The sequence below is a fragment of the Theropithecus gelada genome, chromosome 9 (genome assembly GCF_003255815.1).
Source record: "Theropithecus gelada isolate Dixy chromosome 9, Tgel_1.0, whole genome shotgun sequence".
NCBI lineage: Eukaryota > Metazoa > Chordata > Mammalia > Primates > Cercopithecidae > Theropithecus > Theropithecus gelada.
Window position 1 is genome coordinate 86,188,844 of NC_037677.1, and position 15,766 is coordinate 86,204,609.

Genomic DNA, 15,766 nt, shown 5'->3' on the forward strand with positions numbered 1-15,766 from the left:
ATATAGATATCTTTCAAATCTACCACTCACGTTAATAGATTTTTATTATATATTACTGTTTTGTAACCTGGTATTCTTTATATAAAAATAAGTTGTGAAAAGTATGAATTTTTTAATTTAATTTTTATTTTTTTGAGACGAGTCTCGCTCTGTCGCCCAGGCGGGAGTGCACTGGGGCGATCTCGGCTCACTGCAAGCTCCGCCTCCCAGGTTCACGCCATTCTCCTGCCTCAGCCTCCTGAGTAGCTGGTACTGCAGGCGTCCGCCACCTTGCCCAGCTAATTTTTTTTATTTTTTAGTAGAGGCGAGGTTTCGCCACGTTAGCCAGGATGATTTCGATCTCCTGTCCTCGTGATCCGCCCGCCTCAGCCTCCCAAAGTGCTGGGATTACAGGCGTGAGCCACCGCGCTCGGCCCATGAATTATTAATGTAGGTTATCATTATTGATTATAATAGTTTGCTGTATGATAGTACCGTAATTAAACCAATCCCTTAAGGTTGGTTGAGTTGGGTTCACTTTTTCTTTATTTAAACACAACTACTACCGCAAAACAACAACACTGATCAGCATTCATACAGCCAGAACGTAGGGTTATATTATAATTATTTCTTCAGTATGAATTCTTGGAGGCAGAGTTTCGAAGTTAGGATATCTATAGAACTGTTTTCAAATATAAAGTTGATACCTTGGAAGATCTGTAGCTTAGAGTTTATTATTTAATTTGTTGTTGAGTAACTTAAATTAGAAGCATTAAAAAGAATATGTAGCTGTTAATGCTACAATTTATGTTGAATAATGGTCATGTTAAGTGTTTTATTTATTGCTTTATTTACATATTATACATTTCTCATGATTATGTATGTGTTTCAAAGGCTATAGAATTGCTGTTGACATCTGCATAGTTATAAAGCCTAATAAGATAAGTTTATGTAACATCTTTCTTTGACAGATTAGTAAGTGGGTGTTCTTAGCAACTTCTCTGCTGTGTACAATCCTTGGGCTTTAGACTTTTACAGGCCACTTTTAAACTCAACCTTTAGCACTTACCAGATATCTGATGGTTAGGCTTCCCACCTATGAAATATGGATGATAACAAGCTCACAGAAAGTTGTGTGGATTAAATGAAGCAAATATGGAACTTGCCAGAGTAGTTCTTGATAGATAATAAATGCTCAAATTAACTTTACTTCTTTTCTTAGTATGGGTAGACGGTGAGACATTTCAGTTACCAAAGGTCTATTTCTTAAATATGGAGAGGCCAACCTGATTTTTCAGATTAATGAATCTCTGCAAGCATATAATTTTCAGTGAGAACATTATCACTATTAAAAAGGACACATAATTATAATTGACTAAATGAAAAGTTTTATTTTTTGGACAGTTGGACGGTATTTCTCTTGGGATATATTTATTCTTTTATAAGAATTTTATCATTTACATGTTATAGAAACTGTTGGACTTAATAGAAGACTTGAAAAAAAAACTGATAAATGAAAAAAAGGAAAAGTTAACCTTGGAATTTAAAATTCGAGAAGAAGTTACACAGGAGTTTACTCAATATTGGGCTCAACGGGAAGCTGACTTTAAGTAAGTTATTTCTTTCATGTCCAGTTAAAAATGGAGAATTTTATTTACTTTTTTAGATTTTTTTTTTTTTACTTCATTTACTTGTTTTTATATTAGATGGCTTCTGAATTCTGATCTCTTTATGCAAGCTAGAAAACAGCTGTTATTGGTCTGGTGTGGTGGCTCATGCCTGTAATCCCCGCATTTTGAGAGGCCTAGGTTGGCGGATCACTTAAGGTCAGGAGGTCAAGACTAGCCTGACCAACATGGTGAAACCTTGTCTCTGCTAAAAATAGGAAAATTAGCTGGGACACACTGGTGTGTGCTTGAAGTCCCAGCTGCTTGGGAGGCTGAGAAACAAGAATCTCTTAAACCTGGGAGGTGCAGGTTACAGTGAGCTGAGAATGTGTCACTGCACTCCAGCCTGGGTGACAGAGCAAGACTCTGTCTCAGAGGAAAAAAAAAAAAAAAGAAAAGAATATAGCTGTTACTAATCCCATGCATGTCTATTTAAATTTTCTCTCTCTCTTTTTTTTTTTTTTTAATTTTAACTTTAATGTTTATTTTTTGAGACGGAGTCTTGCTCTATCACCCAAGCTGGAATTCAGTGGTGCGATCTTGACTCACTGCAACCTGCGCCTCCCGGGTTCAAGCAGTTCTTCTGCCTTAGCCTCTCCTGCCTTAGCCTCCCGAGTAGCTTGGATTACAGGTGCACACCACCACGCCTGGCTAATTTTTGTGTTTTTAGTAGAGACAGGGTTTCGCCATGTTGGCCAGGCTGGTTTCAAACTCCTGGCCTGAAGTGATCCACCCACCTCCACCTCCCAAATTACTGGGATTACAGGCGTGAACCACTGTACCTGGCCTAAATTTTCTTTTAATCCAGAATATACTTAATCTTAAATGTTTAAAACGAAAACACAAAGTAGTTACGTTTCTGTTTCTTGATGGAATTAATTTGTATTCTGAAGGGAAACTCTGCTTCAAGAACGAGAGATATTAGAAGAAAATGCTGAACGTCGTTTGGCTATCTTCAAGGATTTGGTTGGTAAATGTGACACTCGAGAAGAAACGACGAAAGACGTTTGTGCCACAAAAGTTGAAACTGAAGTACGTTAATTGAAGTATTTAAAAATATCCAAGGAGGTTTTGGTACCAGGGTTTAGTGTACCACATCAATGATGAGAAACATCACGATAGTTTAGAATTAAAACAATGCTTAGTGTGTAGCTTTATTATAATTAGGCATGTTTTGTTAGGAGTATAAGGCACCAAGAATTTAAATATAGTGATTGGTCATTGAAAAATTTGTACCTCTGTTATATTTATATCTTATTTTGGTATTGCTTGAATCATTGTATTGTAGGCAAATAGATTCTTTGTTGCCTGATTACAGAATAACCCCCTCAGATTTGTCTCACTTTTAAATTAAAAATATTTTAAAGGTATAAGAGACCTAAGACGTGATTTACTTGCTGTTCTGTTTAAAACAAAAATGTTTATATATAAAAACGGTTGCCCTTGCTGGGCAACTACCATTTCCTACTCTTTTAAAATTTTATTAGTTTATTTATTTATTATAGTTTTAGAGATAGGGTCTTGCCATGTTGCCGAGGCTGATCTTGAATTCCTGGCTTCAAGCAGTCTTCCTGTCCAGCCTCCCAAGTGGCTGAGATTACAGGTGCATGCCGCTGGGCTCAGCTTATTCTCTGCTTGTAATATAAGAAAAATTATCCTTTTCTGCTACTTACACTGAAACTGAAATTGATCAGTTTTTTGGGGGAGTTGTTTTTTTTGTTTTGTTTTTTAATCACTCAGTTCAGGGGCCTGTGACAGTGATGTCCAGACGTCTGCTGTCAAGCAAACCTTATGTATCCTTGACATGGTTTGGGATTGACTGAGTTGTGAAAATGGAGGTTTGTTTTGTGCACCATCCCAACAAAACCTTTTAAGTCTCATTATGTAATTGAAACTATACCTGAACTAGGTAATCATAATTGTTTTATAATGACTTGTCACAGTTTATAACATTGTTTTTATGAGAAAATATGCCTCATGATCCATACAACAGAAAATAAATAATGGAACACAGGTTCTTCATATTTGGAAATGCTTCTATATAATTTATTTTAAAGAATTTCTGTTGGTGAATTTTTTGCTGTTTTAAAAAACTGTCTAAATTAGATGGTGCCACATGTAAACGGTGAACCCTACTGTTAATATTAGGCATGTGGTTTTTGCTATTTTTAGGAAACACATAATTATGTAGGATTTGAAGATATTATTGATTCTCTTCAAGATAATGTGGCTGATATTAAGAAACAGGCTGAAATTGCTCACTTATATATTGCATCTCTTCCTGACCCCCAGGAAGCTATTGCTTGTTTAGAACTAAAGTTTAATCAAATTAAAGCTGAATTAACTAAAACCAAAGAAGAATTAATCAAAACGAAAGAAGAGTTAAAAAAAAGAGAAAATGGTAAGTGGATAAATTTTACCTCTATATAGATATTGTAAACACATAAAAAATACTCTTGGTAAGTATAAGAGATTTATGTAGCTCATTTACCATAGTGACCAGAAAATTCTTTCATCTAGTTAACATATTTTAATATTTTACCGTTTATATGACTTTGTAGTAATTTACTACTAAAAATATTTTTTGACCTTCATTTATTTTAGACCAGTATTATTAGAAAATGAGCTTCTCAACAACAACAAAAAAATCAAAAAAGTGTTAACTTTATGAGTAAAGCTGTAAATTTTAAATGACAGCGTCTCACTCTGTCACCAAGGCTGGAGTGCAGTAGTGGCATCACAGCTCACTGCAGCCTTCTACTCCTGGGCTCGATCCCTCCTCCTGCCTCAGCTTCCTGAATACTTGGGACCACAAGTGTGTACCACCACAGCGGCTGCATATTTTTTTTTTCTTTTTTGTAGAGATGGGGTCTTGCTATGTTGCCCAGGTTGGTCTTGAACTCCTAGACTCAAGCAATCCTCCCTGCCTCAGCCTCCCAAAGTGCTGGGATTACAGGCATGAGCCATACTGTGCTTGGCATTGTTCTATATTCTTGATGAAGTTTTGCAGTATAGAAGATTCACTCTTGGGAGAGAGTAACTACTGTGGAGTGGTTTAAAGTAGATTGTTAGTTTGATACTTCATTCTGATTCTAACTAGGAGGGCATTTTCTTTGTTTCTTTCCTCCTTTTTTTTTTTTTTTTTTAATGACAGGGTCTCACTCTGTCACCCAGGCTGGAGTGGAGAGACATGATCATGATCATGGCTCACTGCAGTTTCCACCTCCTGGGCTCAAGTGATCCTTCCACCTCAGTCTCCTGAGTAACTTGCATTACAGACATGTGCCACCACGCTGAGGGCCTTTTATATGCGTAAATAAAATTGTTTGTAATATCTGCATTTTAAGAATTAGTTGCAATAACTGCTCTGTCCTTTTTTGTGTGAAACAAGATGGGTAGAAAATAACATGTAAGTGGTGCCTCTGCATTATGAAATGTACTAAGAAGGCACTAGCTCCTTTTCTTCTCTGACGTTATGCCAGTTCTTTACTATTTAGCATATGCTACCTATTTTTATCCTGAGTTTTAGAAGTGGCTTTTTCTGAAACATTACCCTGTTGTGGTTGAATTAGCAGATTTTTTTTTAATGAGTAGGGTGTGCATTTAGTGCTATCAAAATCCTTTTTATTGAATGTGACAGTAAAGTGTCACTACAGCAGCATATGTTTCATAGTTATTCAGTGATACATATTTTCAGATGCTTAGATATTTATTTTCAAAATTCTTTACTTTTTCAGAAACAGATTCATTGATTCAAGAGCTTGAAACATCTAATAAGGTAATGCTTTAAGTTTTATTTTGTCTTGATAAGGTATTTAATTAACAAAGGAGTATGAATGATGACTAGATGTGTTTATTTTAAAAAATAAACAGTAATATAGTCTCTTGGTATACATGGGGAATAGTTTTCTTCTGTTATTTTTTCTGTGTTCTGGCTTGAGTCTTCTTATTTCAACTTACATTTATCCTTTCAAAAAGCTGAATATTTTAAAATATGATAAGATAAAAATAATTCAAGATCTTGGTATCTAATATCCAGTATTTAAAGAACTAAAATGTACTTAGAAGACATTACACCTACTGTTTATACAATTTCTATCTAGTATTTTTTCTACTTAATAGTAGACACTAGTTGTACCAATTATATTAAGCTATATAAAATAGAAAATAAAGAATTTCCCATAATCTTCCTAAATTTAAAACGAAACCAAACCAACTTGTTTGGAAGCTCTTTAGACTGTTACTTTATATATGTATTTATAGAACACTTACCGTTTACCAGATACTCTTTTAAGTGCTTTTTATTAACTCATTTAAATGTTAGAGCAACTTTATGATGTAACTTGCCCCGGCTGACATGGTTTTTTCATTTTTATTTATTTATTTCTTTTGAGACAGAGTCTCTCTCTGTTGCCCAGGCTGGAGTGCAGTGGCGTGGCTTACTGCAGCCTACACTTCCCAGGTTCAAGTGATTCTCCTGCTTCAGCATCCCGAGTAGCTGGGGTTACAGGTGGCCGCCACCACCCCAGGCTAATTTTTGTATTTTTTAGTAGAGACGGGATTTTACCATGTTGGCCAGGCTGGTCTCAAACTCCTGACCTCAGGTAATCTGCCCACCTTGGCCTCCCAAAGTGCTGGGATTACAGGCATGAGCCACTGTGCCTGGCCCAGGGTGACATATTAAAAGTATAGCAGCTAGGATTTGAACCCAGGCAGCCTGGCTCCAGATTCTTCTTACATGCTAAATAGCTTCCTTTTCTTTGTGTACGCGTGTGTGTGTGTGTGTGTGTGTGTGTGTGTGTGTGTATGTAATTTTTTTAAAGGCAAAAATAAGACGTTGTGCATAGTGTGTTGCCACCGATTATCTTTATTTAACTTTAAAATCTGAAGGAGTTATGAAACTGCATTATTAATCATGTTTGCTTTCTGGTTATCCCAAAGTATATTCATGAAACATTGCTTTTTCTTCTTTCCAAAGAAAATAATTACACAGAATCAAAGAATTCAAGAATTGATAAATACAATTGATCAAAAAGAAGGTATTATCAATGAATTTCAGAACCTGAAGTCTCATATGGAGAAAACATTTAAATGCAATGTAAGAATTTAACTTTGCGTTATATTAATTAGATAAGTGTATGTTTTTATTGAAAGGAAATAATTTAAAATAGCTTATGCAACTAAGACTAATTTACCGAGAATGCTGAATTGCGTATGCAACATTGAACTCAATTTACTGTTCTCCAAATCTGAATTTTTGAGAACTTAAACGAGGGTGTTTGACTCCTTTGAACATACTTTTCCACAAAATATGCTGGCAGTGCTTTGCACGTAAAAAGGAGAAGAATATGTAGCCTTTGGACGTTTAAGCCTCAGCTAGTTGGAAGGGGACCTTTGAGGAGAAAGGAATTTAGACATACTTAGAAAACCAGATGATAATGTTTCAGGGAACTATAACATGAAATTCAGTAAAATTAGGTTTTTCCTTAGAAGCTTGTTTTTATTATATGTCTTGTTGCTATTGTTTATATGCTTAATAATAGGGATTTTTTTCTAAAAAGTTATACACTGTGATGTGTAAAGACTTAAAGGGTTCTTTGTCTTTCATACAAATTTAGATAATTTCATATTTAGTTCAGCTTAGAATGATCAGCTTGTCTTTTAATCCTTTTTTAAAAAAATGGCTTTGGTTTTCTTTTTTGGGGGTAAGCTCCTTCAAATCATTTTTTAATATAGAAATGGTAAAATATATGGTAATAACATAGTAAACTGAGTAAACTTAGAGCCAAACATTTTGCTTTGTTGAAAGGTGTTTTTTTCTGTCTTTTCTATGATCAAAAGAAGCAGGCGTGGTATCTTATAAAAAGTGACTGTTGAGTTTCCTTTGTATCTTGATAGTCAAACTCTAATACCCACCAACATTCCCTGAATCATCTGAACTTTAGATGGGCTTTTGAAACCACAGGGATAAATGAGGAGTATACTAGAAGAGCACTCTATATAATCTCCTGTAGCAGGCCTTTCTTTTGGTATTTGTTAGATACATTATTCAATCTCTGGCTTTTCTGTACCTGAACTGGGAGAAATATCCTAATATTTAATATGTTAATAATTAACTAGTAAATAATTAGTATTTAATAAGGTGGAGGAGCAAGAAACACTTATGGAGTGTCCAGTGTGTGCCAGGTACTATGCTAGATTATTGGAATTATACAGATTAGTAAAATCTACTCCCCTAACAATCCCCCAATAAGAAAAAAACAGCATAAATATAGTTATAATACAGTGTGCAGTCATAGTCAATGTGTGAAGCTGAGAGTGGGTGGGGAGTTAGGAATACTTTGTGGAGATGAAAATGATTAAGTTGAGCCTTAAAGGGTGAGTAAAATTTAACCTTTTGAAAGTAGAGGAAGGGGACAATGGTAGTCATGAGAGACAAGACGATACATTGGCCTTCCGTGTACCAGAATCGGAGTGCACAAAGTCGTGGAAATGAGAAATCTTTCAATGAGTGCAGGAAAATACAAACAATTTGTTTTTTAGGAAGAAAGTTTGAAGCAAGGAGAGGTGAGAAATGAGGCTAGGAGTAGTAGAATAGGATAAGATGAAAGACCTTGAATACTGCATTAAAGAGTTCGAGGAGTCAGTGGGGAGTCATTTTCACCAGAGGAATAGCAAAGAGGAGTTTTTCATTTGAGTAGATATTTTTAGAAACTTGGAAGATAGGATTGAGATGGAATTAGACTACAGGCAGAGACCAAATAGCTACCTCTTGGTAGAGTTCAGCTAATAGTTGATGAGGACTTCGATTTAGGGTAGTAGCGGTAGAGATTAAGGAAGAGGAAATTGATTTGTGAAGTAAGGGGGTGTAAAACTTTTGAGACTTGGGGCAGTAAATTAATTGCTGGGCCTCCTGGCTCTCGGAACTTTTATTTGGTTAGTCATCACATGCTTTTTGCTGTCATCTCTTGATCTGGATTTTAAGTCTGTTCTTTGATTTGGTAAATAAAAACAAAAAGGAAAGCCAGAGATGGATCATTTCTGGCGCCTACAGCTTCAAAGAAAATAGTTGGAAATTTCACGTGGGATTATATTTATTTCTGTAGTATGTTTGCATACTATATTAGAGATATTTAAGGAAGTGATAGTAAAAAAAAATCATTATTTGTAAATTAGTCCTTGCTTATAAATAAACTTTATAGATTCTAGACCTTGTTTTATCAACTAACTTAATAACAGTTTGCTAAATTTAAATTGTTCACTTAAATACATAAAAATATGCAACGTAGTTTGAAACTTACCTAATTGTTTAACAGTTGATGTAGGGTCACTGTTCCACATCTTGTCTTGAGAGCAAACTCTTTCCAATGAAAAAATTTAGTTTGAATTCTTTGTTTTATCTACTCAAGCATACCCTGGGAGCAGAAAACCCTCCTTTCAATAACTATGACTTCTGAAGGATAGATTTTTGGTGAGGATTGTATATTTTGAAGCGGGGGAAAATGACGGATCATTCTGATAGGTACTAAGGATTGGGAAAGGAACAACTTGGACTTGTTATGGAGCTGTGTCAGAGGTGTGATCTGCCTGTCCCGTGATTTTCATTTATCAGTGACACTAAGGGACTAATTGTGAGAAAGCATGGAGATTCTTCTTTATGACATCCTTTGTTTAGGGATAGCTAGAAAAACTTTGCCTTTTTTCTTAACCCATTACTTTATGACTTTAAAAAGTTATTTTTATCTGTATCTCCTGCTAATAAAATGTTTGCTGATTAAGCGGCACTCTTTATCATACACTTTGTTTTTTCAAATTGATTGCTACAAGTTTCTGCCTTTACCATACATTTGATTACACTATAGACTTGCACTTAAATGCTGAGTTTTACCCTTCTTCTAAGTTCGTATTATACCCTTTTTTGGGGAAGTTCCCCCTCCCCCCGCCCCCAGTTTTCCTCGTTTCTTTCTTTTTAGAGGTAGGGTCTCATCACTCTGTTGCCCAGGCTGAAGTGCAGTGACGTGACCATGGCTCACTGCAGCCTTGAACTCCTGGGCTCAAGAGATTCCGTTGCCTTAGCCTTCTGAATAGCTGGGACTGCAGGCCTGGGCCACAACACCTGGAATTTTAATTTTTTGTAGAGATGGGGTCTCACTGTGTTGCCCAGGCTGGTTTGAAACTTCTGGGCTCAAGTAATCCTCTGGCCTCAGCCTCCCATAGTGCTGGGATTACAGGCATGAGCCCCTGTGCTTGGTTGCTGCTAGCCTTTTTAAGGGAGGCAGTCTGCCTTAAAAAAAAAAAAAAAGTCTAAATGACGTATCTAGAAGCTCAGTTTCAAAGCTGTCTGTAGACTGTATATCTTTGAATATATGTCGACTTAAAGCTAAGGTCAAAACTATTTTTCTAGGAGTTGTTAATGTTTAAGACAATGCTAATTTTTAAGAGGCTTTGGCTACAAAACAAAATAGATAGTTGAGTCTCATATTTTTCTTTTCAAAGCACATTTCTGGTGTGACTTCAGAGATTTATCTTCTTAAGATTCTCCAGTTATCCCCAAATGTTACTTATTTGCTAGAGCCATCAGTTATTTTAGAATGAAACTTAAGATATAACTTAGAAAATGTCTCAACAAATTTGAAAATAAAATTTTTGTGGTACACTAATGAAAGTAATTTATGTGGTTTGTACATTTTTTGTGGCTTTCTCTATGTGAATTATTTTTAATTTATTTTGCTTTAGGACAAGGTTGATACATCTTCTTTAATAATAAACAGTAAATTGATTTGTAATGAAACAGTTGAAGTGCCTCAGGACAGCAAAACTAAAATCTGTTCAGAAAGAAAAAGAGTAAATGAAAATGAACTTCAACAAGATGAACCACCAGCAAAGAAAGGTACTACTTCAGCTGCCAGCAGCAGGCGTTTAAGAAAGCTAATTTCTAAACCAGTAAATAGAACAAGGCAAACAGAGGGACATTCACTTGTCTAAGGAAAAATCTTGAGAAAATCTAAATGTCGTGAATTTTTATTCTGGAAAGTTATAAACTGTCTAGGGATGGGCATAGTTAAAGCTTTTATCTTAATAAATATGCTTTTAGAAATTGTGCTTTTATTATTTCTTTCGCATGTCTGTAATAATTTCTGTGCTTATAATAGGTAAAACTCATTACTTTGATTTTTATAAATACAGTATTTTCTGCCTAAATCCCAGCACATTATTTTGTTTTCTTAGTTTGCATTCTTTATTCATGTGGAGAAAAGGATATTTTACAGTAAGACTTTGAGCTAAATATTATTAATAATAAATGTATTCAAGCTGTATTTGTGATGCCAGGACACAGTCTGATGAAAGATAATACATGTTGAAGATTATTTTTAAAAAAATCTTTAAGAGTAAGTGGGCAAGTTTGTTTTAAATATAAAGAAGGGCAAACCTTTGAATTTTAGAGGAGGCAGGCTCTTTAGAATAAACTGAAAGTCTTGAGGAAATAAATAGGAAAATGTAAATTGTAAACTTAAGAAAAACTTCAAAAATAAACTTAGCAGCTTTTAAGAAAATACAGCAGGGATAATGCCATATTTTACCCCTTCCTCTTTGAGGCTGGAGAGAGAGTGTAAATTATAGATAATAAAACCTTGTCCAGTGAGCTTTTAAAATTAATCTGTTTAAAAGAAAAGAGACCTTGGAATCCTATAATGAGATTTCTCAATTACAGCTTCCCAAGAACATTTAGACAATTGAGTGAAACAAAAAAGAACATGGATTGCATTTGAAAAATACTTACAAATAAAGGTTGTTTTTCATATATACAGTATCGAAGGTAAAACTAGATAAATTCTAGATGGGACAGGGAGGTAAGATTCCCATATTATATAGTGATTCTTGGGTGGGGGCATATTCTCACTGGGGGGAAATCAGTATCTTGAGAGAGCTAGGGGATTTTAATTTATCAAAAGGGGTCATAGGCCGGGCGTGGTGGCTCATGCCTGTAATCCTAGCACTTTGGGAGGCCAAGGTGGGTGGATCACCTGAGGTCAGGAGTTCAAGACCAGCCTGACCAACGTGGTGAAACCCCATCTCTACTCAAAATACAAAAAATGAGCCTGGCGTGGTGGCGCATGCCTGTAATCCCAGCTGCTTGGGAAGCTGAGGCAGGAGAATTACTTGAATCTGGGAGGCGAAGAGTGCTGTGAGCCGAGATTGCGTCATTGCAGTCCAGCCGGGGCAACAAGATTGAAACTCTGTCTAAAAAAAAAAAAAGTGGTGGGGGAGTGGTCATAGTATTAAAAAACCTTGAGAACAAACAATCACATAAGTTTTTTATTCTCTACATTGTAGTAGTACCTGAGGGAACTTTCATAAATGCTTTGACTTTTCCTTTATTTTGCTCATAGCTTCAACTGTGATTAGTATATAGGGAAATAGAAACTCATTTGTATATGGCATGGCAGATTTCAATTTAATGAGCTTTTTAATGATCTCAAAAGTGTTGCCTTCTTCATCAAACAGATTCATTACATGTGCATCCCGTGGGCTACTATCATCTCACAACTAGGATGTACAAGAGCCTGTGAGAGGCAGGCTAAAACTTCGGAGTTTGAATCTCATAACTGGCTCTTAAGGAACAATTACATGCAGCAGTGCTGTCAGTTAAGGACTTTGTAATGTAACAAACTGATATGTTAAGATCCCAAAGGTATTACAGAGGTCCCTGTCAACTTCTTGAAGTTTTCAAAAATAGTACCCCAGAACACTAATTCTCAAAATGTTGCATGTAAAATACATCCCAGACTTACCATATCAATATATTTGGTGTTTGGTAGGAATCTGCATTTTAATAATCTCCCTGGATAATTCCTTCCAAAAAAACTAGAAAATCACTCATGTGTAAATAAATGTTTTTTAGTGTTTAAAGAGAGAACATTAAAATTTTAAACATAAAGTTACCATAAAGTAACAAAATTAATATAACTGGAATATGTCAGATTCATGAACTTACATACATCTAGAAGCAGAATAAATTACTATTGCAAAAACCATATTTATAAAGATTGTTTTCTGTACCATGATATGTCTTAGAGATAGAAAAGAAGAACATATGTGGTGTAGTTAAATTTCAAAAATATTACATTTAGGATTATTATTTTATTTAGGTTTATTGTTTGTGATGAGAGAGATATAGGGAGTCTGCCATCAGGGAGTTTAAAATCTAGTAGATGAGAGAGACAAACATATTTCAATAAAATATAAAGAGCTGAGATGCGTAGGATAATTTTCGGGACTCATTAAAAAGAAAACTGTACAATATACTTTTTAGAGTCAATTAGATACCAATGGAAAGTAATAGGTTTCTTAACTAGATGGATTTCAAGCCAACCCTACCTTATAATTGTCTTCTGCTCTTATAGATTAGTAACCCTTGTACTTCATATTATATCTGGGATCATTAAACATGGAGAAGTTGATTCTTACATACTTAGTGAGGATACCGCATAAAAATACAGGTTAATTAAACAAAAATGGTCAATGAGGGAGTGAATGGGGGTCAGAAGAACATATGGAATTGATTGTATTAGAGCAATGTCATGCAGAAAATTCACATACAAATTATACCAGAACAATGTTGTAAAGTCCACTTATAAACATCATATAGACATCAAACCGTGAAGTATAACAAAACAGGAAAAAATTTCTAAAAATGAAGAATCAGATTCTGGCCTGTTTTGAAGTAAGGTTTCAAGGATCTGAGACACTCATCTGACCCTTAATGGAAATTGTATGAAATATAAAAAGATATGTAGATATAAATTTATATATCTAGAAGATTGTTAATTATATTTCAAGATTTAATCATAGAATCTATGAGGAAAGTTTAAAATTGTGTAATTTATACTGGGCACTTACGTGGGGTGAGTTTATTTGTCAGAGTGAACTTATGAATTAAATTGTAGCTAATGTATCTGTTCTGGGTATAATTTAATTTGTATTGATTATAATGGTTAAAGTTCTTACATGTGCATAACATTTACAAAGTCATTTAACTTAAATTATATATTCACCCATGTTAGTCTCTTAGCATTATTCTGTAGAGTAAGTTGGGCAGGTAGGGATATCCTTATTCTAGAAATATAGATACTAACACTGAAAAAGGCAGACTTTTATGCATTTTCAATTAGTTGAACCCTCATGTACAGATTTTCAGGTTCTATTAATAGTTAAATCTATCCAACGCACAGTGTTGTAAACTCATTTGTCGTCTTGATCTTCACAGCTTTGAGATAGGTGGTATTATTCCTATATCACATTTGAGGAAACAGTTGTAGTATGAAGCAGTTTATTGATGATTATAGCTAGTAAGGCTATATTATATGAATTCCCAAAATTTTAACATTTCCCTTCCAATTTTAGCTATGAAAATTTAAGATATTCCATTTGCCTATCACTAATATAGTAAAAGCTGCAATATAATTGTAGTTTGAAACTGTTCTTTAGGATATGGAATGTCTGCCTAGGGTTTCTCGTCGTCTCCTCCTCTCTGTCCCATATTAAAATGATAATAAACATTTGTGGTACAAAATTTAAATAATACTGAAAGTTAGAAATAGCTGGTAATGCTACTCAGAGGTAGGTAGCTACGATCATTTTGGTGTACTTCCTTTGCTAATTTTGTATTACCTTGTGAAATAATAATTTTTACATAAATGGGCTCATACCATACGTTTTGTAACCTGGTTTTTCTTTTTTTCTCAACAGCTTATTTCATTTTTTTTAATTAGAAGTTTACTTTTACATGTTTTGTATGTTTGAATATTGGCTTATATGGTGACTTTTTGGTTTTATTAAGGTTTGCCAGATTAATAACAATTTTCTTATTTTTAAAGGATCTATCCATGTTAGTTCAGCTATCACTGAAGACCAAAAGAAAAGTGAAGAAGTGCAACCGAACATTGCAGAAAATGAAGACATTAGAGTTTTACAAAAAAATAATGAAGGACTGAAAGCACTTTTACTCACTATTGAGAATGAACTTAAAAATGAAAAGGAAGAAAAAGTAGAATTAAATAAACAGATTGTTCGTTTTCAGCAGGAACTTTCTCTTTCTGAAAAAAAGAGTTTAACTTTAAGTAAAGAGGTCCAACAAATTCAGTCAAATTATGACATTGCGATTGCTGAATTACATGTGCAAAAAAGTAAAAATCAAGAACAGGAGGAAACGATCATGAAATTGTCACATGAGATAGAAACTGCTACAAGAAGCATTACAAATAATGTTTCACAAATAAAATTAATGCACACGAAAATAGAGGAACTACGTACTTTTGATTCAGTTTCTCAGCTCTCAAACATAGATTTGCTCAATCTCAGGGATCTGTCAAATGGTTCTGAGGAGGATAATTTGCCAAATACACAGTTACACCTTTTAGGTAATGATTACTTGGTAAGTAAGCAAGTTAAAGAATACCGAATTCAAGAACCCAATAGGGAAAGTTCTTTCCACTCTAGTATTGAAGCTATTTGGGAAGAATGTAAGGAGATTGTGAAGTCCTCCTCCAAAAAAAGTCATCAGATTCAGGAATTGGAACAACAAATTGAAAAATTACAGGCAGAAGTAAAAGGCTGTAAGGATGAAAACAATAGACTAAAAGTAGAGGAGAATGAGCATAAAAACCAAGATGACCTACTAAAAGAAAAGGAAACTCTTATACAGCAGCTGAAAGAAGAACTGCAAGAAAAAAATGCTGGTCTTGACATTCAAATACAGCATGTAGTTGAAGGAAAGAGAGCACTTTCAGAACTCACACAAGGTGTTACTTGCTATAAGGCAAAAATAAAGGAACTTGAAACAATTTTAGAGACTCAGAAAGTGGAACATAGTCATTCAGCCAAATTATTAGAACAAGACATTTTGGAAAAGGAATCCGTCATCTTAAAGCTAGAAAGAAATCTGAAGGAATTGCAAGCACATCTTCAGGATTCTGTCAAAAACACCAAAGATTTAAGTGTAAAGGAAGTCAAACTGAAAGAAGAAATCACACAATTAACAAATAATTTGCAAGATATGAAGCATTTACTTCAATTAAAAGAAGAAGAAAAAGAAACCAACAGGCAAGAAACAGAAAAGT

The 15,766-nt window shown here is 34.6% G+C and overlaps 1 protein-coding gene across 1 annotated transcript in view; it reads left to right on the forward strand.

Annotated features, from left to right (window-relative positions):
- KIF20B (kinesin family member 20B) overlaps positions 1-15,766 on the forward strand; it is a 70,884-nt gene that overhangs the window by 21,651 nt on the left and 33,467 nt on the right. The window contains exons 14-20 of the mRNA XM_025397664.1: positions 1,450-1,589; positions 2,540-2,678; positions 3,819-4,047; positions 5,384-5,424; positions 6,625-6,744; positions 10,383-10,536; positions 14,525-15,764. Coding sequence (XP_025253449.1) covers positions 1,450-1,589; positions 2,540-2,678; positions 3,819-4,047; positions 5,384-5,424; positions 6,625-6,744; positions 10,383-10,536; positions 14,525-15,764 — 2,063 coding nt within the window. The remainder of the gene's footprint in view (positions 1-1,449; positions 1,590-2,539; positions 2,679-3,818; positions 4,048-5,383; positions 5,425-6,624; positions 6,745-10,382; positions 10,537-14,524; positions 15,765-15,766) is intronic.